At 32.5% G+C, this 25,662-nt stretch overlaps 1 protein-coding gene across 7 annotated transcripts in view; it reads right to left on the bottom strand.

Annotated features, from left to right (window-relative positions):
• Positions 1–17,446: 17,446 nt before the first annotated feature.
• LOC145268357 (oxysterol-binding protein 1-like) overlaps positions 17,447–25,662 on the bottom strand; it is a 273,488-nt gene continuing 265,272 nt past the window's right edge. For all 7 annotated transcript variants that reach the window (XM_080123886.1, XM_080123889.1, XM_080123883.1 and 4 more), the window contains one exon: positions 17,447–17,871. In XM_080123886.1, coding sequence (XP_079980012.1) covers positions 17,693–17,871 — 179 coding nt within the window. In that variant the 3' untranslated portion in view covers positions 17,447–17,692. The remainder of the gene's footprint in view (positions 17,872–25,662) is intronic.

The raw sequence follows: 25,662 nt of genomic DNA, 5'->3' as shown, positions 1-25,662 counted from the left end.
CTAATCGCCTGACAGGGATAATTTTTATTTTTTTCTTGCAGACCAGGATGCTTCTCCTTTCCTAGGATGCTGGTTTTTCAATCCAACTCTCTGATCCCTGTGATACATTTTTCACTGTGGAAGAGAAATAAATACTAGCTATTGATGATCTAGTAATCTATTTTTTCAACATTTTTTAGTGAAAAAAAAAAAAGAAAAAGAAAAAAGAAATCCCCTAAAACAAACTTTATCGACACAGAAAAAAAAAAAAAGAAGACATTTTGTTTAATTTAAATTCAAGATTCCCAGAAAATATGTAAATTCGGCACCACATTCATAGCAGCAGTTGAAAGGGACGTGTTTAGCATGATACTGTAGCTGACGTCATGCAAACACCTTCCTAAATGTATGCAAAACGGGAAATGTACAAAGTGCCTTCAATAAGTTTCCAGACTTTTTTCGTATGCGCATTTTTATTGATAGTACACACATGAAACTCTAATCCCCTTTGAAGTAATCTCCTCCGGCTGCAATGCACTTCCAACAACTTCTGAAAGGCCCCATTGAAGTCCTTTTATGTAAGTGCATCAATAACCCTCATCATAACCTCTTTCATCTCCTCAATAGTCTCAAAACGACAGCTGCTAAGGTTTTCCTTGAGCTTAGGGAATAACCAAAAGTCAGAGGGAGCAAGGTCTGGACTACAGGAAGAGTGAGGAACTGTCTTGATGCCCATCTTGGTCAAATAATCTGTAGCAAGAATGGAGCACCCTTGGGACAAACTTTGCACATGCCACATCTGGGCAGGAGCTGCTAGAAAGGACTTGTCCTGCCTTGATAGAGTTCAAAATAGACTTCGTAGCCTCGTAGGAGATGTCCTTTTCTCCTCCTTACAACCTCTATCTCACAGAAGAGATGTTGCGAGTTTGTCTCTGATGTATCGTTATTTTCATGGAAAGTGTTCAACTGAGCTTCAATCTATGGTCCCCCCTCGCCAAACTTTCACAAGAAACACTCGTCTAGCTGTAAACACTATCAATAATTTCCCCCACTCTTTATCTGTGCCTAAACCTAAACGTAGATTCCATGAACAAAGCTTCTTTCTTAGAACTGCACGCCTGTGGAATTGTCTTCCGTTTTCCTGCTTTCCGGCTGACTACAATATGGTTGTGTTCAAGTCTAAAGTAAATAAGTTCTTGATGAGCCGTTCCATATAAGTTATTAAATTTACCAAATTTTCATTACTAATGATTACTATATTGACCAATTTCTACTGTACACTCTTTAACCCTTATCCTTGAGTGGCCTCTGGGCCTTGATAATGTGGTGATGCCTATGTAAAAAAAAACAAAAAAAAACAAAACAAATCTTCCGCATCTTCAGAATGATTGTGTTTATGGTTCTCACACTGACATCAAACTGTGCACTGATTGACTCTATAGGCAAACAAGTTTGGAAACTTATTTAAGGCACCTTATATTTTCAAACTGACTGGTGGTCTCATAAAAATATTTGGTTCTTCTACACTATTGGGACGAGATTTTGTAGTCGATAAATGGAGTTTCCAGATAAAAAAAAACAATGGTTTCAACTAATTTTTTTTGTCAATTCTAATAAATCACAATGGTAGCTTCCAAATTATGCAGTCGAAATTACCTGAATATTACTGAATTATTAAAAAGAAAAACAACTTTAATCATGTCAGCAGGTGAAAAATTGCCACCATCTTGTTTAAATCAAAACGGAAAATTACCTCCCTTTTGAACTCTCCTGTGTCTTACGATTGTTTTCATCAAATTCCATTTTTCATTGATTTTTGTAATTTTTTAATATAATCATCTTAAAAATATGAGGAATACGTAGATACATATCGTTTTCATGTGAAATTCAGTATTATGATTTCCGAAATTTCGTCCCAATAGTGTAGAAGCGTCTAACATTTTTATTACAAATGTTCTATTAGTTTTCATTACTTTTTATCTGCAAAGCAAAACCATCTATCTAGAACTCAATGCCATGGGGGACACAGAAACACACATTTTATTCATCTATATATATGAAGGCAAAAGTGGCCCGCGCGTTTTTGTATCTAGGCTTTTTTCAGAGGGGGGAGGGTCTCCAGAGGGTTTCTATGTTTTAGAACTTTTTATATACTCCCTAGATCATAATATTTATGATTTGCGAGCGGACTTTGTATCTACATTTATTTTGATCGACTTTTAAAAAATTCACGCTATTCCGTCTTTTCGCGTGTTTGTTCGTGTCTTTTTCATATAAAACGGAACTCCTCAAAGCAAAGCCGTCAGCGGCCTTTTGTACCGGGACGTCTTGAAAGCAATTATCTTTGATCAATATGGGTAAAACCTTTCATATCAAACAATTGCTATTCATTTGAGAGCTCCCCCTTCTTGAAGGGAGCTAGTTTTCCCCAATATCGTAGGGAAACAAAATAAAACGGCGTAAATGTTAATTTGCCTTCACCTAACATTCATTTCTGCACTGCATAATTTTTAACTTGTTTGTGCAAGGCAACTTTTTGATTGACATCACTTAATTTGAACACTTTTCACTTACTGGAGCATTATAGCATAGCAGTAAGATGTCACGTTTTTTTTTTTCACTTTCTTTTCCGCCTTTGAGTCACAGGTTACAATTCGGCCTGCCTACTAATACTTTTGTTTTTTGTGTTCAACACACACACCTCCAAACACATGGGCAACGCCGGGTACCCCTGCTAGTCTATAATATAAATCTCACCTGTCTATTTAAATGTATGTATGTATGTATGTTTGTATCTCTGCCTAAAACTTTTGACAGAGGCAACAAATTTTCACGACATTGGTATCATTTTGAAGTTGACCTTTCGGGCGAAAATTATCGAAAAATTGGCTTAAAACATTAATTCCTTCACTCTGAACTGGGCACTTTCCATACAAGGAGGGGTCGCTTTTTTCGCCGATATTTTCGAAAGTCATCCTCTCTTTTCGATTGACTAGCCTTAATTTAAACCTTCGCCAATTCCAGTTTGGTGATGGATGCAACGGCAAAGACGTCACATTTTTTTTTTTTTTTCACATTCTTTTCCTCCTTCACGATACGGGTTTGAGCCTGCCTGCCTTCTACTACTCCAATCACCCGGGCAACGTCGGGCACCCAGGCTAGTACATAATAAAATAAGGTTCAGAATGCTAAAATATTCACTAATTCAAGAAATTTAATTCTAAAGAGCATATCTTCTAATTTTTCACCTCATCCAAGAAAAATATAATTTCAAACAAAGAGGATTAGGATGAGACGGAATGGCACCATGGGGGACACAGAATGAGGAGAAACTACGCCCAAATATATTACATACATTTTACTCAGACATTGACAAATGTAACAAAGGCAGGTAACATAACAGAACATACAATGAAATGGTCTTACTCATCCAATCGCTGTGGTCTCTACCATATGAGGTAGATATAGGATCAAGAGCAGAAACGTGTCTTCATCCCTGTGGAATTTTCCCGAATGTGAATACCATTCTACTGCAAATATTTTAACGGTCATCTCTGAACGCATATACCATGCACTGGATAAGCTGGGGGGGGGGAAGCTAGGGCTGTAGTTCTTGATATATCCAAAGCCTTTGATAAAGTCTGACATGAAGGACTCCTAATAAAAATTACTGGACGAATGATAAATATAATTAGATCCTTATTAGACAAGTGGACCATCCAGGTTGTCCTTGATGGACATACATCCAAACAACATAATATTAATGTGGAGGTGCCTTAGGGTCGATCCTTGAACCTTTTTATTCCTGATATTCATAAATGACCTCCCTGATAACATTGAGTCTGTAGTGGAATGTGTCCGTAAAGGACCATAATATTCAATGCTACTAAGACTAAACTTCTTTCCTTTAATAATTACAAGAAGCCTTCCCAACAACCGATAGCCATGACTAATACCACCCTACCTGAGAGCTTTTCCTCAAAACTCTTTGCTTTAACATTCATAGGCCACATAAATTGGAACAAAATACATTGAAGATATTGCAAACACTGCTGCAAAGAAGGTAGTTTCCTTCTATCCTACTAGAAGATAAATCACACCTAAGAGTATCCTGAATCATTACAAAGCCACAATTCACGCATGCATGGAGTATTGTTACCACATTTGGGTTGGTGCATCTGCCAACTAGTCTATCATTCTTAGACAGGGTTCAAAAAAGAGTTTCAAATCCAAAAGATCATGCACTATCAACAAAGCTCCAACCTCTGTCACATCACCGCAATGTTGCATCCTTGTGCTTGTTTTACAAGTATCTTAATGGAATGTGCTCTGATGAACTCACAGCACTTGTTCCCCCCTTGATGTACATACTCTCGGCAAACCCAACAAGCAGCAAAATCCCACCCCTTCACTGTAGAATTCCTGAGATGCCAGAAAGCCTTTTAGTCTAATAACTTCTTCCCTCAAGCTGCTAGACTATGGAATTCCCTCCCTGTTTCCTGCTTCTCTGACATGCAGAAATAATGTAAAGTGACATTTTGCTCATCTCCTTGCATAGTCCCCTGTAAACATGGTTGCAAATTAATAATACCTTACGCCAAAGTGACAATATGTCTTGTTTGGGCTGAACATGAGTAAAAAACCAAAAAAAAAACAAAACAAACAAAATATAAAAATAAAACTTTGCAACTTTGTTTTTTTACTTGGGAGTCACTACTTATCAAGGCCCAAAATCCACTCAAGGATAAGGGTTAATGAATGTAATTAAGGTAGTTTAGTAATTGCTAATTATGTAAATTGGGTAGAATTTGATTGTTTATGGAGACGGCTCAACAAGAACTTGTTTACATTGGATTTGAAGGCTACCATGTTGTATTCAACTAGGAAGCAGGACAGTGGAACACAGTTCCACAGGTGGGCAGTTCTGGGAAAGAAGCTTTGTTCATGTAATTTGTGTTTACATTTAGGCACATATAGAGAGTGGAGGAAATCGTTTATAGTGGCTATAGAAAGCCGAGTATTTTTTGTAAAAGTTTGACAAGGGGGAACCATAGATTGGAGTTCAGTTGAGCACTTGCCATGAAAATAATGATAGAGCAGAGACAGGCTTGCAATGTCTCTTCTGTAGGAAAAAGGTTGCAGGGAATAGAAAAAGGGCATCAGCTACTAGATTTCGAAGCCAGTTTTGAACTCTATCAATGCTGGATACGGCACACCAAGCAGTTCATTCCCAGATGTGGCAACAGTTGCATCTGCTACTAGTCTCTCGCTCCTAGACAAAGTTCAAAAAAGAGCCGCCAATCTGATAGGCCCTGAACTGGCATCTAAGCTTCAGCCTCTGTCCCATCGACGAAACGTTGCATCCCTCTACCTGTTCTACAAGTATTTTAATGGTGAATGCTCTGACGAACTGCAGACACTTCTGCCCCCACGACATAGACACCCTTGACAAACCCAACAGGCAGCTAAAATCCCACCCCCACACAGTAGAGATCCCTAGATGTAAAAGATCTTTCTACTCCAGTAGTTTCTTCATCAGAACCGCTAGACTCTGGAATTCCATTCCAGGTTCCTGCTTCCCTAACTATACTGACATGCATAAGTTCAAGTGCAACATGAACCGACATCTTGCTGACATTTATGCTGATGATACTACCATCTATGACAGCACATTAAAGACCATAAATAGCCAAGTTCACTGATTCCCTCTCCTCTGATCTTGAGGACGTGGTACAATGAGGAAAGAAATGGCTGATTACTTTTAATGCATCTAAAACCAAGCTTTTATCTTTACATCATCAACGCTCTGATCTCCATCTGGATCAATTGAATGACTCACGTCTTGGGGAGGCCTCATGTTTTGACAAGCTTCTGGGCTTGATCTTTACTCCTGATCTGAAATGGAACACATACATTGAATCCATTGCCAAGGCCACTGGAAAAATAGTGGCATCCTTCTATTGATCCAGAAGATATCTCACTTCTAATGCAATTCTCTACCTTTATAAGAGCCACGTATGTCCAAGGAGCTGCTAGAAAATTTTATCCTGCCTTGACAGAGTTCAAAATAGATTTTGTAGCCTTGTAGGAGATGCCCTTTCCTCTTCCCTGCAACTTCTTTCTCACAGAAGAGCATATCTCTGTTTTATCGTTATTTTCATGGCAAATGCTGAAAACACTATCAATAATTTCCCCCACTCTTTATCTGTGCCTAAACCTAAACCTAGATTCCATAAACAAGGCTTCTTTCTTAAAACTGCACACTTATGGAACTCTCTTCCGTTTGCCCGCTTTCTAGCTGACTACAATATGGCCGTCTTCAAGCCCAACATAAACAAGGTCGGTAGTACTTCGTGAACGGTAGTCCAAGATGCCGGAAATTTTCTATCTCTATGTTTATCCTTGCGGCCATGTCAATAGTAAGGGTGCTGGGAGTAAACGTTTTCATGTTTTCATCTGGGCTGACGTTAACCACCTGATATTCAGAGACCCGAACCTTGGATTAATGACTAAGGAGGCTGTCTTATCAGCAGGTGCAAAGTACTGGGGCTGCTGTATTGCCATTTGGTGAATGGATTCTGGACCATGCAGTAGTCTCTGGTAGTATGCCATACTAGTGGGTAATTGTTACGGCTTTACCTTATGTGCTACAAAAAAAAAGAAAAAATTCCCGTCTTTTCTCTCTTACTTTCCTTCTCTGTACTGCTCTAACCAAGTATGCTGACCTGCTCCACAAATCCCAAAATTCCTCAACATGAAATATCTCAAAAAAACACAAATAAACCTAGAACCCCTTCCTCCAACGTAGACCCCCTACTACCATGTTTCCTCCAACGTCAGGGGTCTACATTCCAATCTTCCAGAGGTTGAAACCCAATTACAGGAGACGAAACCAGACATATTCTTTCTAAGTGAAACTGGAATAGGGCCGACCACCTCCCTAGATGAGTTCATAATTAAAGGGTACTCTAACTTAACGTCTAAATTTGACCCCCAAGATCGCCATGGGCATAGAAGATGTGCCTACATTAAAGATGGCTTCCCGTGTGGCAGGGATATCTCCAGAGAAGACCCTAATTTACCTTATATGTGCTTCCGGGTTGCACTTGCTTACACCACTGCATTTATATTTGCCCTCTATCGGTCCCATAACAGCGGAGATACTATCTTTAAGAGTATATCGGAGAAAATTGACCACATCCTGTCTGCTCATCCCGCGGCTAACATTCACATTTGCGGTGACTTCAATGTCCATAATGTGAAATGGCTGACCCACTCAAATAAGACTGATGATGAGGGGAGGTTTTGTCATGATTTTGCCATTGCCTATGACCTCAGATTGTTTGTTCGCGAGCCCACCCGTGTGCCCGATACTACCGGTCAGTATGCAAGCCTTCTAGACCTTTTTCTCACAACTTCCCCTGAGCTATGCTCATGTGCCGTTCTATCTCCTCTGGGATCCTCCGACCACTCCGTCGTATCAGTTAAGGTAAAAATAAAATATAAGTCTACAGACATACCTCTCCACCGTACTGTATACCGATACTATATGGTTGACTGGGATAGCTTCCGTATATTCATATCTGATCTACTTCTCCATTCCATGTTTAAAAAGGATGTGTCCTCTATAGTATCAGACCTGACCGAATGGTTACTTGTAGGCATAGATCAATTCATACCATCAAAAAAATTCCAACAAAAACCTAACAGCCAGCCATGGTTCTCCCCTGAATGTGCTGCTGCCAAATAGCAAACAGGATCCTGAACAGAAGTGTGCGCTCTATCCCAACCATTATCAATGGACCAGAGGTCATCTCGTCAGCATCCGACAAGGCCAAACTATTTTCCAAGAACTTTGCAGCAAATTCTACCCTATGCGACGAAGGCCATCAAGTCCCCATATTTCCACCTATAACACATTAGGTAACATACAAATATCTGTGCGTGAGGTCGCCAAGCTAATCAAGAATCTTGATACCAGTAAAGCAACTGGCCTTGACAGTATTTCAGTTATAGTGCTGAAAAAGCTCCAACCAGAACTTGCCCCCATACTTACAAAACTGCTTAAGTGTTGCCTTAAGGAGAAGTGCTTTCCTACACCCTGGAAAACCTCATCAGTATGCCCTGTATTTAAGAATTCAGGTGATAATCATCTCCCTCTCAATACAGACCCATAAGTCTCCTGTGTGTCATGAGTAAGTTGCTGGAATCCATATTAAATAAAGAAGTAGTTAACCACCTCAGCAGAAATAACCTTCTTAGTGACACGCAATATGGTTTCCGTTCTGAAAGATCTACAGCAGACGTGCTAACAGTTATATCTCATAGAATTAGCGAATCTCTCGACAAAGGCTTCCTTTCTAGGGCAATTGCTCTTGACATATCAAAGGCCTTCGATAAGGTATGGCATAAAGGACTACTTCACAAGATTTCCAGCTACGGTATAATGGGAAATGTTTTCTCAATCATTAAATCATTTCTCTCTGATTGGCTCATAAGAGTAGTGGTTGATGGGCAGAAATCAGAGGCCCACAGTATTAATGCTGGAGTCCCTCAGGGGTCTATCCTGGGCCCAACTCTCTTCTTGATCTACATCAATGATCTCCCTAAACACATACTTAAATCATTCGTTGACATCTATGCTGATGACACGACTATCTATGGCAACACATCAAAGGCCGTGAATGACAATGTTCTCTCTCCTCAGATCTTGAGCGCGTGGTATAGTGGGGGAAGAGGTGGCTGGTTACTTTTAATGCATCTAAGACCAAGCTCTTATCATTACATCATCAACGCTCTGATCCCCAACTGGCATCGATGAAATGAATGGCTCTCATCTAGGGGAGGCCCCATGTTTTGATAAGCTTCTAGGTTTGACCTTTACTCCTGATCTTTAATGGAACACATACATCAAGTCTCTGGCCAAGGTCGCTGGGAAAGATGGTGGGATCCTTCTACCGCTCCAGAAGATATCTCACTAATGATGCAATTCTCTATCTATATAAAAGCTAAGTACGTCCAAGGATGGAGTACTGCTGTCACATCTGGGCAGGAGCTGCTAAAAACAGCTTATCCTGCCTTGACAGAGTACAAAATAGACTTTGTGGTTTAGTGGGGTATGCACTTTTCTCTTCCCTGCAACCTCTCTTCCATAGAAGAGACGTTGCGAGCCTGTCTTTGTTTTATCATTATTTCCATGGCAAGTGCTCGTCTGAGCTCCATTCTCTGGTCCCGTCTCGCCAATCTTTCACGAAAAACACACGACTAGCTGAAACCACTGTCAATAATTTTCCCCACTCTTTATCCGTGCCTAAATCAAAACAGACTCCATGAACAAAACTTCTTACTTAGAAGTGCACGCCTGTGGAACTCTCTGGCGCTCGTCTGTTTCCCCCTCGACTTCAACCTGGATGTCTTCAAGTCCAATACAAGCAAATTCCTGATTAACCGCCCCCCCCCCATAGTAATGACACTTTATCAAATCTCCAATACTAACTATTACTACAATACTATCCCATTGATTACTGTACATACAATAACCCTTATCCCGAGTGGCTTCTAGGCCTTGATAAGTGGTGACCTTCATGTAAAAAAAAAAAAAAAAAAAAAAAGGATTGATGAGCCTTTCCCCTTAAGTAATCAAATTTACACTTCTAACGATTACTATATTGTCCTTTTGACCACTGTACACTCTTTAACCCTTATCCTTGAGTGGCCTCTGGGCCTTAATAAATGGCAATTCCTTTGTAAAAAAAACAAAACAAAGCAAACTCCTATATTATCAAATCAGACGGATTATTGCTAATCAAATCAATAATAAAACATGGTGCCAATATGCAGCCTTGCTTCATTCCACTGCTGATCTCAAAAGTCTAAAACTATAACTTGATCTGTCGTGTCATAATCGATGAGTCTAATCATTAAACAACTTTTGCTAGACATCCAATGACACCCAAACACATTAAAAAGCACATCATTTTTCTGTTTCACTATTTTCTTTTTATCTTCTTCAATCTCCGAATAATTTTTTTTTTTTTTTTTGCATTTTTCTCAAAATTTTTTAGGTTAGATCCATAAGTTTCTTTAGCGAGTTCTTTTGATAGGAAAACTTCCATCATCCTTGGGCATATTGTGTTATAAAAATTGTTTTTAATTTATATGAAAAAAAAAAAAAAAAAAACTCGTAATAAGCCACCACGTAACCGTGACAATATATATATATATATTTGTTTATAGTTATATAAATATGTTTACATCCCGCTGCTACAAACAGCCATTTGTTTCAATCAAACAACAGATATCATCAGGCAGCGACTTGACTATTCAAATGTTCAATGAATAATGGATTTTTTTTTATTAGTTAGGAACTCTTTAAAGGTTGGAGTTAAAAAAACCTTAAAACACAGAACTTTAATTATGTAAAGAGGGAAGGGCAATCTAAAGAAAACTAATAAAAAAAATATAATGGAGAGAGAATGATGAGGAGGAGAAAAAAGAAATAGAGAAAGAAAATAAATAGAAAAAAAAATATGGAGAAGAAAAAGAAAAAACCGATATAAAGGGTTATTATAAAGAAAACAAGGGCTAGAAGAGAAAAGAAAGAATGATGAAATATAGTTAAAGAGAGAAAGGGTGAAAGTAAGAATTAATAGGAAAGGAAGTTTAAAATGTTAAGAGAATAGAGAAAAAGAGAAAAAGATCTGCGTGTCAACTAATTTATGGACAATTATACATTACAATGACGAGACGCGTTATTACAACAACACAAACAAAAAACACAATCTTAGCGTTAAAAGCGTACATGTCAAAAGTGACAGCGAATGTAAGCAACCAACATATTTATCATCTCACATACGTCCACGAGTAATATCAACGCAGTTTAAACATGTCTACAATTAATTAAGCCCTTTATACTAAATGATATAAGTTTAAAGTTTTCACGTTTCTCTTAAATAAATATATAAAAATAATGATAAAACAATATATTAAAATTATTAATAATAATAATAGTAATAATAAAAATAATAATAGTAATAATTATTATTTTTATTATTACTATTAAGTCAGTCGCTGCCTGATGATATCTGTTTGATTGAAACAAATGGCTGTTTGTAGCAGCGGGATGTAAACATGTTTATATAACTATAAACAAGTATTATCAGCTCTTTTTATTGAGCACTATCTAACAACCTCGTTGAATTCATTAGTCTATTACTTTTGAATAAAAAAACCCGAGTATATATACATATATATATATATATATATATAATTAAAAACAATCTTTACAACGCAATATGCCTGAGGATGATGGAAGTATTGAGAAAAAAAAAAAAAATTATTCTGAGATTGGACTAGATAAAAAAAAATAGTGAAACAGAAAAATTCTGTGTTTTTAATACACCTGTATCAACATTATATATATATATATATATATATATTATTTATTAAACAAAAAGAAAAAAGAACAATAAAGCAAACAATATGCATAAGTGGGGGACTTCTTTTATTTCAAATATTTTTGAATAAAGATTCGTTCTTATAATGCAGATGCTGTTTTTTTTTTTTTCCTCTTTTAAAAAATTTCATTTAATAATGCTTTCTAATAATTATCATTGTGATAATTCATACTGATACCATTTTATGATCAAAGACATTGGCATCATTTCAATTTATATCCTATATCTGATTGTGGGAAGAACAGACAAAAGAAACAACATCCAAAAATAGATGAGATAAGCAGACACACATACTCTGCCGGTCCCACCAAACATTTTCATTGGACAAGATGCCATGAACATCTTTCTGCTAACCAATCACAACAGAGCAATACTCACATATCACAGGTTGATTTGGGAACTTAACATCTCATTTTGAAATCAAATAATAAAAAAAAAAATTTTTTTAAAGGGGAAGGACAGATAACTCTTACTTAATATTTTTTTTTTTTTTTAAATTTCGTTTCCATTCTTATATATCTTTTGATGTTTAGAAATTCATTTCATATTTTGAATGTATGGAAAAGTTTTACAAAAGAAAAAAAAAAGAAAGAAAAAGAAAAGAGCAAATAAAATAATGTAACAAAATTTTTTTTTTAAAAAGACAAGGACAGGTGACTTATTTCTGGATTTTATTTTAAACTCTTTTTCTAAGATTTCATATTTTGAGGGAATGAAAAAGAAAAAAAAAAATTCCTCAATTGTAATTGCGCTTCAGTATTTAGAATATTTTCATTGAATTTCCCTTACCTATGGCTAAATTACAAGGTGTGGTACAGTTTACATTCACAGGATAAAACTGTTTATAAAAGAGTGCTCAATACTAAATAGAGTTGTTTAATTGTTATAAAGATTTTTTATTGATATAAACATTTGGTTGTTCATTGTGTTGACTACAGCTAAAAAAAAAAAAAATGTTTTAATTATTATTTTTAAGTTATTTATTTTACTTATATATATATATATATATATATATATATATACATCATACCACATAAATTAATATAACTAACTATTAAGAAACCCACATTTCTCTTTATAACGAGATTCTATGTATTCAATAATCATGAGTTTTGTCTATGTTTTTATATTTCTGAACACGATTTCCGAACCTGTACGTATGCGGATCTGTGAACCTCAAAGGTAACTGAGAATTCATTTTTAAATATGTCTTCCTTGTATAATGTTTGCTTAGGATTGAGCATCTACGCAAATGTTGGGCGTGTGCATGCATGTCTGCCTAAATGCTAAATACACAAAAAACATTATCTCCGGATGCTTTCAACTCAAACTTGAAAATTTAGGTCAGAATCCCTTCTTAATAATTAAAATAAATAAACTTTATGGCTAATACGAATTTTAAATGATCTAAACTAAATTTATGAGTTGATCATGTATTCAGTTTCAGAAGGTTATTTTGTCTCTTTTCACCAAATGAAACTAAAGAAAAGACGTTGGCCTTGATGAAGTCCAGTTGTGTTATAGCTGCGATCGAAACATTTTCAAATGTGCAGCCAAATGTTCATATGCATTTGTACCTATCTCTCTCTCATATATATATATATATATATATATATATATATTTGTGATACTGACAAACCTAAAGGCAAAACACGGCTCCCTTTGACTAGTGTGATGCTTCATCTGGGGAGCATATGTGTGTGTGTGTGTGTATATATATATATATATATATTAAGTGATTGATTCTGCGCTACGAAACAGATACTGTCAAGAATTGTATAAGTCAACTGAATTAAAGGAATAAATTATAAGATGGTCAACATCATGAATTTTAGAATATAACGTTTTGTCATTTATTTTCTCTCTCTTTCCATATATATTTTTAAAATCATCTATATTTATCAACTTTTCTTCCAAAGTTGTTAGAACCTCCTCAAAAATTCTTGTGAAATTTGCTAAAATTTTATTTGTTTATGAACTTATATAAATGAGTCTTGGAAAAGTGTAATGTAAATCTTTGTGTGAACTGCTTTTCTCTTTGTCATAATGTGTAAATTTTATCTTGAATGTATAACCTTTTGATTATATATTAAATGTAACCAGTGTCTTATTGCCAGGAGAGCCAATATTTCCCTTTCAAAAGATAACCTTTTCCTTCCAATTCCAAACCCATTTTTAGTAATTACATAAAGTTCAAACTCAATAGAAAAAAAAAAAAAAAAAAAAAAAATGTAGATACTCTGAGAATTAAGGCGTTTATGTGGATGCTAACATTTTGAAGCCTAATATTAAGAAAGAATTGGAAATGGAAAATGATCAAAAGGAAAAAAGTTTTTTGTTTAATCAAACTCGTTTCACTAAGTTCCTGCATATATACAGGACATTTCAAAAGAAACTGTACTTCAAACAACTCATTTCGTGATGTTTGCAAATCCCCTGGTGCCCATTATCAACATTGTCTCAACAATAATGGTCACGAATTCGCACATATGCAAACATGATTCTTCAATTATGTTTGTTTTCTATATTCGAAGCTATTCCATTTCATTATGTTTATAAATTTTTTTTTAGCGTCATCTGAACTGCAAGTACGTACATTTTTTGAAACGCCAGATATATATATATATATATATATATATATATATAGTTATCAAAGAAGAAATCTTTAAGAAAGCAAAGTTTATCGAGAAACACTATTAAGAGAAGCAACCAAATATCATTTCATAGTGGCCCATATTTTTCTTTTGTAATATTACCTACATATATACTACCCTTCTGATTTATCATTATATGTTGTACCTACTTTTAATTACTTTTTACCATTTTATCCTATTCGTTCATTCTCATTTCATTTATAAATGTTATAAAGCCAGTTTTTCTACATTTGTATTTTGTATAATTCTGGCTCCTCTCATGTGATGAGAAGTATTTAGCTTCGAAATGTCATGGCCTAAAGGCTTTTTTTTTCTTAATCCCCCCCCTTTTTACTTATTGTTCTGATAATATAAAGTTATATATAACTTATTTCTTTCTTTTAATATATATATATATATATATATATATATATATACACACACACACACACACACACACACACACACATACACATTTGTGGCAAGCAAGCTACAGAAGAATTTCAGTAGTTCACTCGAAAAAGTTCAGGTTTTGAACCTGATGAACTCTTTCTTATAATGAATCCCAAACGTTTGTATGTAGCTTGCTTTCCATATGCATATTTATACTAATATTAAACTCTAATCATGTATTGAGCACTATTAAAGTAAATACTGAAAGGAATATATCAACATATTTGACAAGTATATATATATATATATATATATATATATATATATATATATATAAAAGAGTATATTATTTTAGATTTGTTTCCAATTATAAAAAATTTATAAACATAAAAACAGTTTAAGCTTTCTGGCCTCACGCAAAATCTAAGAAAAATTAGTTTTTAATCCTATTTTTATTATTATTCAGGTTATTAAAAAAAAATATATATTAACAGCCACAGTTGAATGTTAATATTTTTTTTTTTAGTTTAATCATGTGTTAGAAAAAGACATGTTCAGTTTCAGTAAAATAAATTTAATTCAAACAATTACTAAATTTTTTTTTTTTTTTTTTTTTTCAATAATATAATTTTTTGTTTATGGGATATGATTAATAAGTGCATGGGGTGTGTATGCGTATGAATAGAACATTGTGGCTGGATATAAGAATCCATTTTTTTTTTTTTTTTTTACTTTTTTTTTTTTTTTAAATTTCAAAATTTGTACTTATTTATATCTTGTCTTGCCTTTTCTTCACAAATCACAAAAAAATAAGAAAAATCGTAAAATAGGCAAAAAAAGGAGGAGGGGGAAAAGAAAAAAAAAAAAAAATAATGAAGTTGAAGTTAATTTTTAAATTTTTTTGCTTATAAACATTCACTCTCTTGTGTTGACTTATTATTATCAACAAATTTCAAACAATTCCTTTATATTAGCCTGCAAGTAAAATGTCTAGCCATTAACTGTATGTATATAAGCGTATAGTAACTATAATTGGTTATTTGAAAAAAAAAAAAAGTGCTTGATTGTAAGCTATTTTATTTAAAAACTATACATTAAATGTGATGTAGAGTCTGCGATAAAATCGGCGTATAGTGGCAAATGTGGTTCAGTAAGCAAAAACTATTACAGATCAACACAAAAAAATTGTGCACCATTTATCTTGAACTGGTGATTTGTGTTTAATTCTCCATTTTTATCAGTTTTTGTCTACCTAACATTGCTGAATAGTTTGACACTAAGCTGTTTTCTATCCCATATTTGGCATGGCCAGATTGATGCAACCCTAGTACACCAAATAGACACTAATGTATATTATTAAATAAAATACTTTGTTTAATTGCTGGCGGTTAAGAGGGAAAACACTAGTCCATAAAGTCAAGGTTGGCTTTGTTGACTGGGTTCAAATCTCATGACCAGCAATAATTATTACTTCCTGCACTGACGATTGTGTAAGGATAAACATTAGTGTTTGTAGGTATAAAAAATTATTAATATTTATTGAACAAATATACACACACACACATACAAGTTGACAAATGCTTCTTTCATTTTTTTCTTCTCTTTTTAACTTTTATGACGTTAGCCGAGATCACTAAACTTATTCTGATGATAATGTCTTGAAAGTGTTAAAAAAAAAAAAAAAAAAATAATGAAATTCTTATAAAGAATAAATTAAAAAAAAAAAATTAACATCAATAAGAAATTTTTCTCCCTCTTAAAAAAAAAGAAAAGAGCAACCGATTTTTTAAAAAATTTGTTTGTCAAAAATGATTTAGTAAAGCCAAACATTTTCAATAACAATTAGTTAGAAAAAAAAAACAAAAAACAACCCAAACTCAACTAACATCATTAGAAAATAATTAAAACAAATATATTATTGCAGGTAAATTGGCCAACATAAACAAGCCGCAAAAGGAAATAGCTTGAAACTAAAAAAAAAATATATGGTAATCATGTATGCTGAACAGATTGGAAATCAGTAGAAAAAAAAATATATATATAGATATACAACAAATAACTGTTACCAAACGCAATACAATTTACTTTTCTACCAATTTGCATGTTTTTAAACTTTGGAAAGTATTTTTAATCTTTTTCTTTTTTTCCTGATAAGTTTTTCGGCAATATCTCATCTTTCAAAGACAGTAACAAATCCAAAATGTCTGACCATCTGTTAGGGTTTCATACCTTAAAAAAAAAAAAAAAAAAAAAAAAAATTACTTTACCTTTAACCCTAAGTCTGAGAGGTAACTTTCCCAGACTTAGTGGTCGAGTAGGTGTTATTTTCAAATAAAATTTCTTATGTACTCATGTTTGGCTAAGTTTTAATTTTACAATCAATTTTCACAATTTAAAATTATACAGGTTGGTAGAAAAATTACATTTTCTTGCATTTGGTAGAAGTTATTTGTTGTATATTTTGTTTGTTTTCGATTTCTTGGTTGTTAATCATACTGCATGATTGCCAAATATTTTTTTTCATTCACTTATTTTTTTCTCTCCATTCAAAATTTTTATTTTTTATTTCAACATTTATCTCTGTCTTTATCTAATAATAATAGTGATAGTAGTAGTAGTAGTATTAATAGTAATAATAGACTATTTGGCCCTTCTTTAGTTCATGCTGTTTATTGCTGACGAAAGGAGATAACTCGATTTTAACATGGGAAATTAAATGCTCTTATTAAATTCTTAAATATTAAGTATGACAAATAGATTTACGATTTTTTCTACAAAAATATATCTAAATAAAGGAAACCAATTTTTTTCAATTCAAAATTAAGGTTTATAGTCATACAGAGAGAGGAATATACAGAAACTGTTAGGAACCCAACAGGGCAATTACATTTGATCCAATTCATGTCGAGGTGATGAGAAAAGGGCCAAATATTTCTCTCTTATATCGTCTATGTATTCGAGAACAATGTTGATATTGTTTCTTAATTTTTATTTGTTAATATCGTTTGCATTATGTCATCGTTTCTTAATATTCTTTAAAATATTGTCTTTTTTTTGTAAACAAAGTTTTTTTTTTTAATGGAAAAAATGTTTTAAATCAATTTGTTAGAAAATACAAGCATGAGATCGGAATTATCTCCCTTGTTTTGCCAGAATTAAACAAGAACTAGGGAAAAGGGCCAACTATTGTTGTCTAGTTGTCGGGCAGTTTGTAGTGATTAGGTCTATCAGTTATGAGGGTTTGGTTTGGCTTATTTCATCTGAGGTCAGATAGATGTCAGGGCACATGGACCAATCTTGTTTTTCTTTAGATTCCCAATAGTTTCCTCTGTACACGTGTATCAAATTTCCAGTGATCCTGTCGGTTTCTTTTTTAAACCAAATCGGTTCATAGCCAGGATATTCCCAACCTGTAAAAATTAGAGAAAAACAAAATATCACTAACATAAAAAAGAAAACCAAAAAAATTAGTAACAAAGAAAAAAATGTCTCATTGATGACACTCTTATTTCCCTTAATTTGTCTTTTACCTTTTCATGAGCCATAATTTCTAACAAAGGGAGAAGAATTGCTATTTTCCAGGTTAGAATCTATCTATCTAATACTTATAGGTTTTTGCCCCCCCCCCTTTTTTCCAATTTTTTTTTTAATTCTGCACATCCAATAGCTTCATGCCTTGTCTGGAGCAATTTCCATTAAAAAAATAAATAAATAAATAGTAATAAAATGTCTGCTACAAACAACTTTTATGTTTGAAATCTATAAAATTCAGTTTTCTCTTCTCCATCGATTTTCCATCTCATCAACATTATCGCTAATGAAAAGGAATTTAGACCTTCCTCTTTGGCCTTTGGAATTCCCTTCCTTCTCCAATTCCCTCAAACTGTACAAACATGCAGAATTTAAATGTTATGTCAACAAGCATTTCACTACACAACCTTCCATCGATGAATTCCTGAAAACATGGTTGCCTCCCCGCCCTCTTTCCTATTCTCTGCACGCTTTCTCTTACAGATGTAATGTCGCTAGTTATAGAATCTTCTACAAGTTCCATTATGACAGAATTTTCTGATTTTTTTCTCTGCCTCCTTTTTTCCAGCTCGTTGGTCTACTGGTCTTCAAGAATTGCAGACTTGTGGAACTATTCCTGCTGATTGTTTGCCTGATACCGACAGTCTTGGTCTTTTTAAGACTAAAGTTATTAGGCATCTGTCTTTGCATGAACCATCTTTCATTCCTTTTAGCTTCTTATATCAAGTTGCTTTATGCCTCGTCTCAAGCGATTTCTATCCATATACATAAAAGACAAAACGGCTGCGCACGTTTTTGTATGTACACTGCTTTTCCTCATATTAAAAACGACGTTCATGGGAGGTTTAATGCTATTTGTGCAAGTCATCTTAACACTTTATGTCACGGGTTCAAGCCTGCCTGCTTACTATAGCGCCCCTTTTTTTTCTTTTACACCCACAAACACCCGGGCACCCAGGTTAGTAAATAAAAGAAAAAAATTGATATGCAGCAAATATTTTTAATCTCATATATATCATCCAAATTGTCAGCAGCAGGATTTTTATCTTGCAAATAAAGTGCAGTGTACAAGCAATGTTGCTTGTTTATAATGGTGACCTTTTAAACCAACGCATTTCAGGTGAAAACATTACATACTTACATGTCATGACAAAAATTAGTATAAACTACAAAAAAATTACCAAAAATAATACAGTAGTAGATGTGTTAAACCTAGTTTTAACAATGACAACAACAAAAATCGGTTACAATTACATCCTGAAATACATGGTTTAAAACTGATGAGGAACTTTTATCAATTTAAGTCAAGGTTTATCTCCCTTGTTTACCAGACTGGTAAACATACAATAAACTCGATAAATTCTGCTTTTATTTGGTTTGGTTGTTTTTGTTTTATGGCATATCAACCCTTTTCTGGTTATTTAATGCCGAATCCAGTGATTTTGAAGAAAAACTTTAATAGGATATATATATATATATATTTTTTCAATCCAGTTTCTATTTAACCCATAGTTGAATGGACCTGAGAGCAATGGCAATTAAAGGGTGGCTCCACACTTCCCAAAGCCCACAAGCATTGGCCTCACTATCGGATATCGTTTAAGGTCCTATCCAGGATCATGCTTTTACTTGTAATTATTTTTTACTGGATCATTTTTTATAATTTTTGGAATTTATACTAATTTTGCCATGACATGTAAGTATGTAATAATGTTTTCACCTGAAATGTGTTGGTTTAATTGATCACCAATACAAACAAGCACCCAAGCAATTACTAATTCTGGCACAGCTTAGTTATTGCATCTAATGCACAAAACCACAAACTGCCAATGGAAACATTCATTTGGAACTACGTCTTGCAACGATCACATTATATATAAAAACATCGGAATGTTTCAAGTCATGTTTTTCATAGTACATCTTTCATTGTTTATTTAGAATCACACTTAAAAATAAAAAACATACAGAAAAATTCTTACGATGTGTACACATCACAAAATGAAGATGTTATATTCCAAAAATCATATAAATTGATGAAGCAGTTTTTTTTTTTTATATAGAAAATCATTTTTTTTAAAAGAATTTTAGTGACTTGAAAAGTAAATTGTAGCCATTAGAAGGCTAGATTTGATGTAGATAGTTCGAATTGAGTTGTCTCACCCTTATTTATAAACAATGACTGCCAAAAATTATTAATCGTTAAAAATCATAAATTTCATATTCTTAAAAAAAACAAAAAAAAAACTGCTTTATCAATTTTTATGATTTTGGAATATGACATCTTCGTTCCATAATAGGTATGTACATCATAAAGATTTGTTTTGTTTCTTTTTTTATCAAGTTTTTGAAAATGGGTTCTTATTTATAATTTGTCCTTCCTTCATCAAATTTCAAATTAATTAAAAAAAGAAAAAGAAAAGAAAATTGCTTTCTCATATGAAAATACAATCTAAAAAAAGTATCAGCAATTTAATTCAAACAAAAAGTAAATGATTACAAAAAATTATATTTTCAATAATTCAATTTTAAATAAATAATTAAGTTTGTTTTCATTCATCATACCTACAATACCCTCACAATGGATTACTCTTATGTAAATCAATAATATATTTTGAAATACTCTGTATATAGTAGAAATGAAATAGCCAAACAGTTATTTGCATCATTTTTTCAAAACAATTTATAATAAAAGTTTGGTGCTATTTATTTGTAATTTTATTATCCTATTTTTCCTATATATATATATATATATAATAAAATAAAATTAAAACTTTAAAACATCTGCATTAAGGAAAAAAAAAAACCCAACAAATTTTATTAGCCAACAAGGAATACTAAATTAAAAATTAAGAAATCCTTAATCTGCAGAGTTTTAAAGAATGCCTTCCTCTCATCAGAGGAAAGATAATATCACAATATAATGATGAAATGCTATTTCAAGCATAAAATGAAGCTGCAAAATATGAATAAAAAACTTATTTGCATAAAAAGAAAAGTTTTTAAAATTGTATAGCACAATGGGAGTAGCAACAAAAAGTTCTGGAATATCAAATAGGTAGGGGAAGTCAATGGAGATTTGTAGGTTGAAGCTCATATTTGGTAATATCCAGGTGCAAATCCAAGACAGGTAAATCCAACGAGTTAAATTGAAATTCAAAGTAGAGAAAATCTAAAAAAGGTTGAAGAACAGTTGATAGACAGAAAAAAATAAATATTCTAATATAGATATATTCCTTTCAAAATTTTTGAAAGAATAAAATAAAAAAACAGAAGTCTCAGAATTAAAAAAAAAACATCCTTTTTGTACATCGGGTAAAGATGAAAAAAAAAAAAAAAAAGACGATTTTTTTTTTTACTCCATCTACAAAAAGGTTGTTTTTTTAATTGGAACCGAGACTTCTGCCTTTTGATTTTAATACTTCAGAATAACTTTTTTTTGGGAAAAGAATATATTTTTATTAAAATGTATACCCTTTTTGTCTATTAACTGTTGTTCAAACATTTTTTGGGGATTTTCTCTACATCTTACCTGTCTTGGCCTCATATATCTATATATATATATATATATATATATAACTACTTTATTTACTCACAAATTTAATATACGAAAGTATAGATCTATGCGTAAACTTTAAGTATTTACTTCAAAAGTGCTCAATACGTAGAGCTAGTTAGTAATTTATAAAATTACTATGGCGATTAAGCTACACTGAATATTCAGTGTATCTTAATCGCCATATATATTTTATAAATTACTATATATATATATATATATATATATATATATATATATATATATATATGCATGTTTCATTAAATAACACAGACAACTCTTGCTTGTTTTTCTTGTAATCCTCCTTTTCTCTTTGTCGGACCATTTTCCGAACATTTTTTTCGAGTAAAAAAAGAAATTTCTCATAATCGCGAACGTTTTCGACCTTCATTGGTCATCCTCTCAGGTAAGTAGTAAAAAATAAAAAAATGAAATTGAAAAATGAAAATAGTGAAATGAAATGAAAAGATGATTAAAATCGCTTAAAATCACTAAAATACTCAAAAGCACTTGAGCGTGCCCTCCGTTTCATTTTCAGTCTGGTTAATTGTTGGTTTATTAATGGATTACCAATGCCTCAAAGATTGGGAGGCACACCTCGCAATAGAAGACAGTTAAAATGGCCATGTTTTTTTATTAATATGTCTCTAAATTCAGTTTTAGAGGTGTGGTGTACTATGTGGTGCTGATAGATTGAACTATTCGGAGAAGACAGGTGACATGTTAAACGACGGGCGATGCTGGTTCGAGTCATGCCAATGTATTAATTATTTTTGGAGGCACATTCTCCTATGAGACATTTAAGGACGTACTCAGCATTTCTAGTTTCCAGCATACTGCCATTGGACGTAGGGTTATTATTTATTAGTAATTGGCTAGTTTTAATTTTTTGTAATAAATAATAAATCTTATTTTAGAGTTTTTTTTCAGTGGTTAAGACATGTTTGTGTATGATATCTTTTATTATTTTTTCATCTAATTTGTAATTCTCATGCATCTGGTTACAATAATATACGTTAATGTTATTATCGCTGCTATCATCATTATTATTCCTATTATAAATAGCAATACACATAAAAAAATTGAAATAGCTTAAAATATTTCAATATACATATACATAGAAAGAGATGAGCTAAGAAAAAATCTTTTTAAATTTTAAAAATATGATTAAAATTAAGGAAGTTATGACTATTTTTGTGCCTCACATGTTTGGATATTTTTCCCTCTTTAAGACCATATGCATTTTGTCACATTTTTTACACTACTTTTTCAGTAAAAATGTTATATCTTTGTTAAAACACAAGACTAAGCAATGAAATTTACTATATAAGTGTATTTTTGTACAAGGAATCAGAATATGCGACTGAAAAAAGTTCATGGTTTCCAAATAATCTGCAGTAAATGTGCAGAAATATGCAGCAATTCCTTAAAAATGCCATGTATCCATAAATAGAAAAGAAGTTGGAGAACTCAAAGTTGAATTGTAATGTGCTTTATGTACAAAAAACTTAAATCTAAACATAAGACCATTTAAAAATGAATATATTGCAATATTTCTTTGGTATTATTGTAGATTAACACCTTCTGTTTAACCCCACTCAACTCCTTCTGACCACCCCTCCAAAATGTGATTCTACCTTTTTAGGTAATTATGTATGAAATGCCATGAAAAACTTTAATGAAAGGTAAACAAATTATTTTAGAATTTAATGTAAAATAATTCCCCATTACAAGTCATTCTAGCATTTTAGGGCAGTTAACTGTTTTTTTTTTTATTGGAGATAAATCCGGTATGCTTTTTGTTTTATTTTTTTTAAGACGAGGTGTGGTTTTAAGAGGGTGTCTATGCAATGAGAATATGGGGAGGGTTGCCATTCGGACTTTGAATTAATTGTAGAGCTAAGGAAAATTATGTGTGAACATACTGAAGACTTGACAGAAACCAAAACAACAAAAACAATATTAGAGGGGGGGGGCGTTTAGTTTCACAAAAATTTAATTTCAAATAACTATCTTACAGAAAGTTATATATATATATGTGTGTGTGTGTATTCGACAGGTAAATAAGTCAGCAAATGTTATATTTAGTTTTAATGTAATAAGAAACTGCGTTACGAAATTTCAAAGAAAATTCCATAAATTTGTTGATTTCTATTTTCAAGGTTGAAAGTGTTTATTTCATAGGCTGTTTATACTATGCTGGAGCAGGTTCTAAAAATACCCTTTGTTTAATAAGTAGAAAAAAAATAACGGGGTTTGTATTATTGTACACATAGATTCGAAAAAGTTATCAAAAAGCAAATACATAAATAAATGTTATCAAAGGCAAGATAAGTTCTACCTAACTGGATATGTTTTTAGTGTTTTTATTTAATGTAACATGTTTATTCAGCTCGAAAAACATACAGTGCTTACCGATGTATTGGAAAGTTAAAGATGGCAGCCGACAATCTCTTTCACACGGTAAGTTTGGGAAAATGAGTTAAAAATAAAAAACTAGTCAAACCACCGAATATATATCCGCCTATGTCACGGTAACATATATTGAGCGAGTTTCTAACAGTATTTTGTCTAGTTTTTTTTATTTATAACTCATTTTCCCAAACTTATCGCCTCAAAGAGAGAGTTGGCCGCCATTTAAAATTTTCAAATATATTGGTAAACACTGTTTTTCGAGCTGAATAAACATGTTACATTAAATATAAACACTAAAAACATATCCAGTTAGGTAGAAAAGTAACTTATCTTGCCTTTGATAACATTTATTTGTTATATATTTGTTTTTTGACAACTTTTTCAAATCTATGTATACAGTAATACAAACGAGATTTTCATACATCTTGATTTTGAAAAAAACAAAAAAAAACATTTGTGGCTGTTCGTAGTAAAACATTGTTTTAATTCGCTGTTCAAAACTAATGCAATGAATAAAAGTGCATGCAAGCTATATATCTACAAAAGTTTTTGTTTTTTTTAAACATATTTTTAAATTTAAGCAGAAATGTGAGAAATTATAATGGATTCATAATACCGAATTGGTTGGGATTGTTGTTATTATATATTCTGAAAACCGAATAGTTTTAAACTAATGTTATTCTGATAACAAAATAGCTCTAATTAAACATATCAGAACATTTATATTCATATTTTCATGTTTTTCTTAATTTGTTTGTGAATAAAAATTAAAGAACGCGTGTTGTCTATACTGTACTGTGACTAATACTGCAGCTGCTGCTCCTGCTGCTACTAATACTAAATTAATTTGACTAAACTTGAGAAATAGAAACATTTTTTTTCGGGCAGGTCCTTTTAAATTATTATCAATTACCGTGGTCTTACTCAACATAGAATAATACTTTTAATTGATAAAGACAGAAAAAAGAATGATTTATTTACTAGTGGGTGTCCGATGAAATTTTTTTTCAAAATGTTCAATACTCATCATATTAAAGTCTTATTTTTAACACGACAAAAAAAAAAATGGTCAAAAATATTTCTGACACTTGACAGTATTAAGATTAACACCTCTTCTGATTGTTTCCTAAATTTCATGACGAAATTCTTCATACAATCATGGTACGGGCCTTTAGAAAATCAGGGAGGGTCATTACAAAACCTTACCGAAAAATGCCATTTTATGACGTTCACATTTTTATCAGTTTACATTCATATTTATTAATTCATTTGAAAGTATATTCATTTCCGAACAAAACAGTAGTATTTTGAAGTCTTAAAGTGCTTTGGTTTGAAAAATATGGCTATTTTAGTAGAACTACCTTGAAATCTGTGATTATCCAAAGCGTTTTTTTCGTCCGTGTATATTACTATTATTAATGGTAGTTAAAAAGTGTCTAATCTGCTGGTCAACTATGTAACTTGGGAAGCCGTTATTAATTAGTTTGTTTTACGTTCGAAAGTGATTTATAGAATATTTCGTTGGTGAAAGAATTACGTTTAGTTCTGTAGATGAGATTTTTTACGACAGCTATTTTGTATCTATTAGGGCATTCGCTTTTGTAATTAAGAAGCCACGATTCCTTACTGGTAGGTTTTTTGTATGGGTGAGTAATAAATTTATCGGTGTCGACTTATTTCTATATCGAGGAAGGGAATACTC

Source organism: Euprymna scolopes, chromosome 43, assembly GCF_053919585.1.
Source record: "Euprymna scolopes isolate OS-2025 chromosome 43, ASM5391958v1, whole genome shotgun sequence".
In the NCBI taxonomy this organism is placed as follows: Eukaryota; Metazoa; Mollusca; class Cephalopoda; order Sepiida; family Sepiolidae; genus Euprymna; species Euprymna scolopes.
This window is presented reverse-complemented; position numbering and strand designations above follow the sequence as displayed.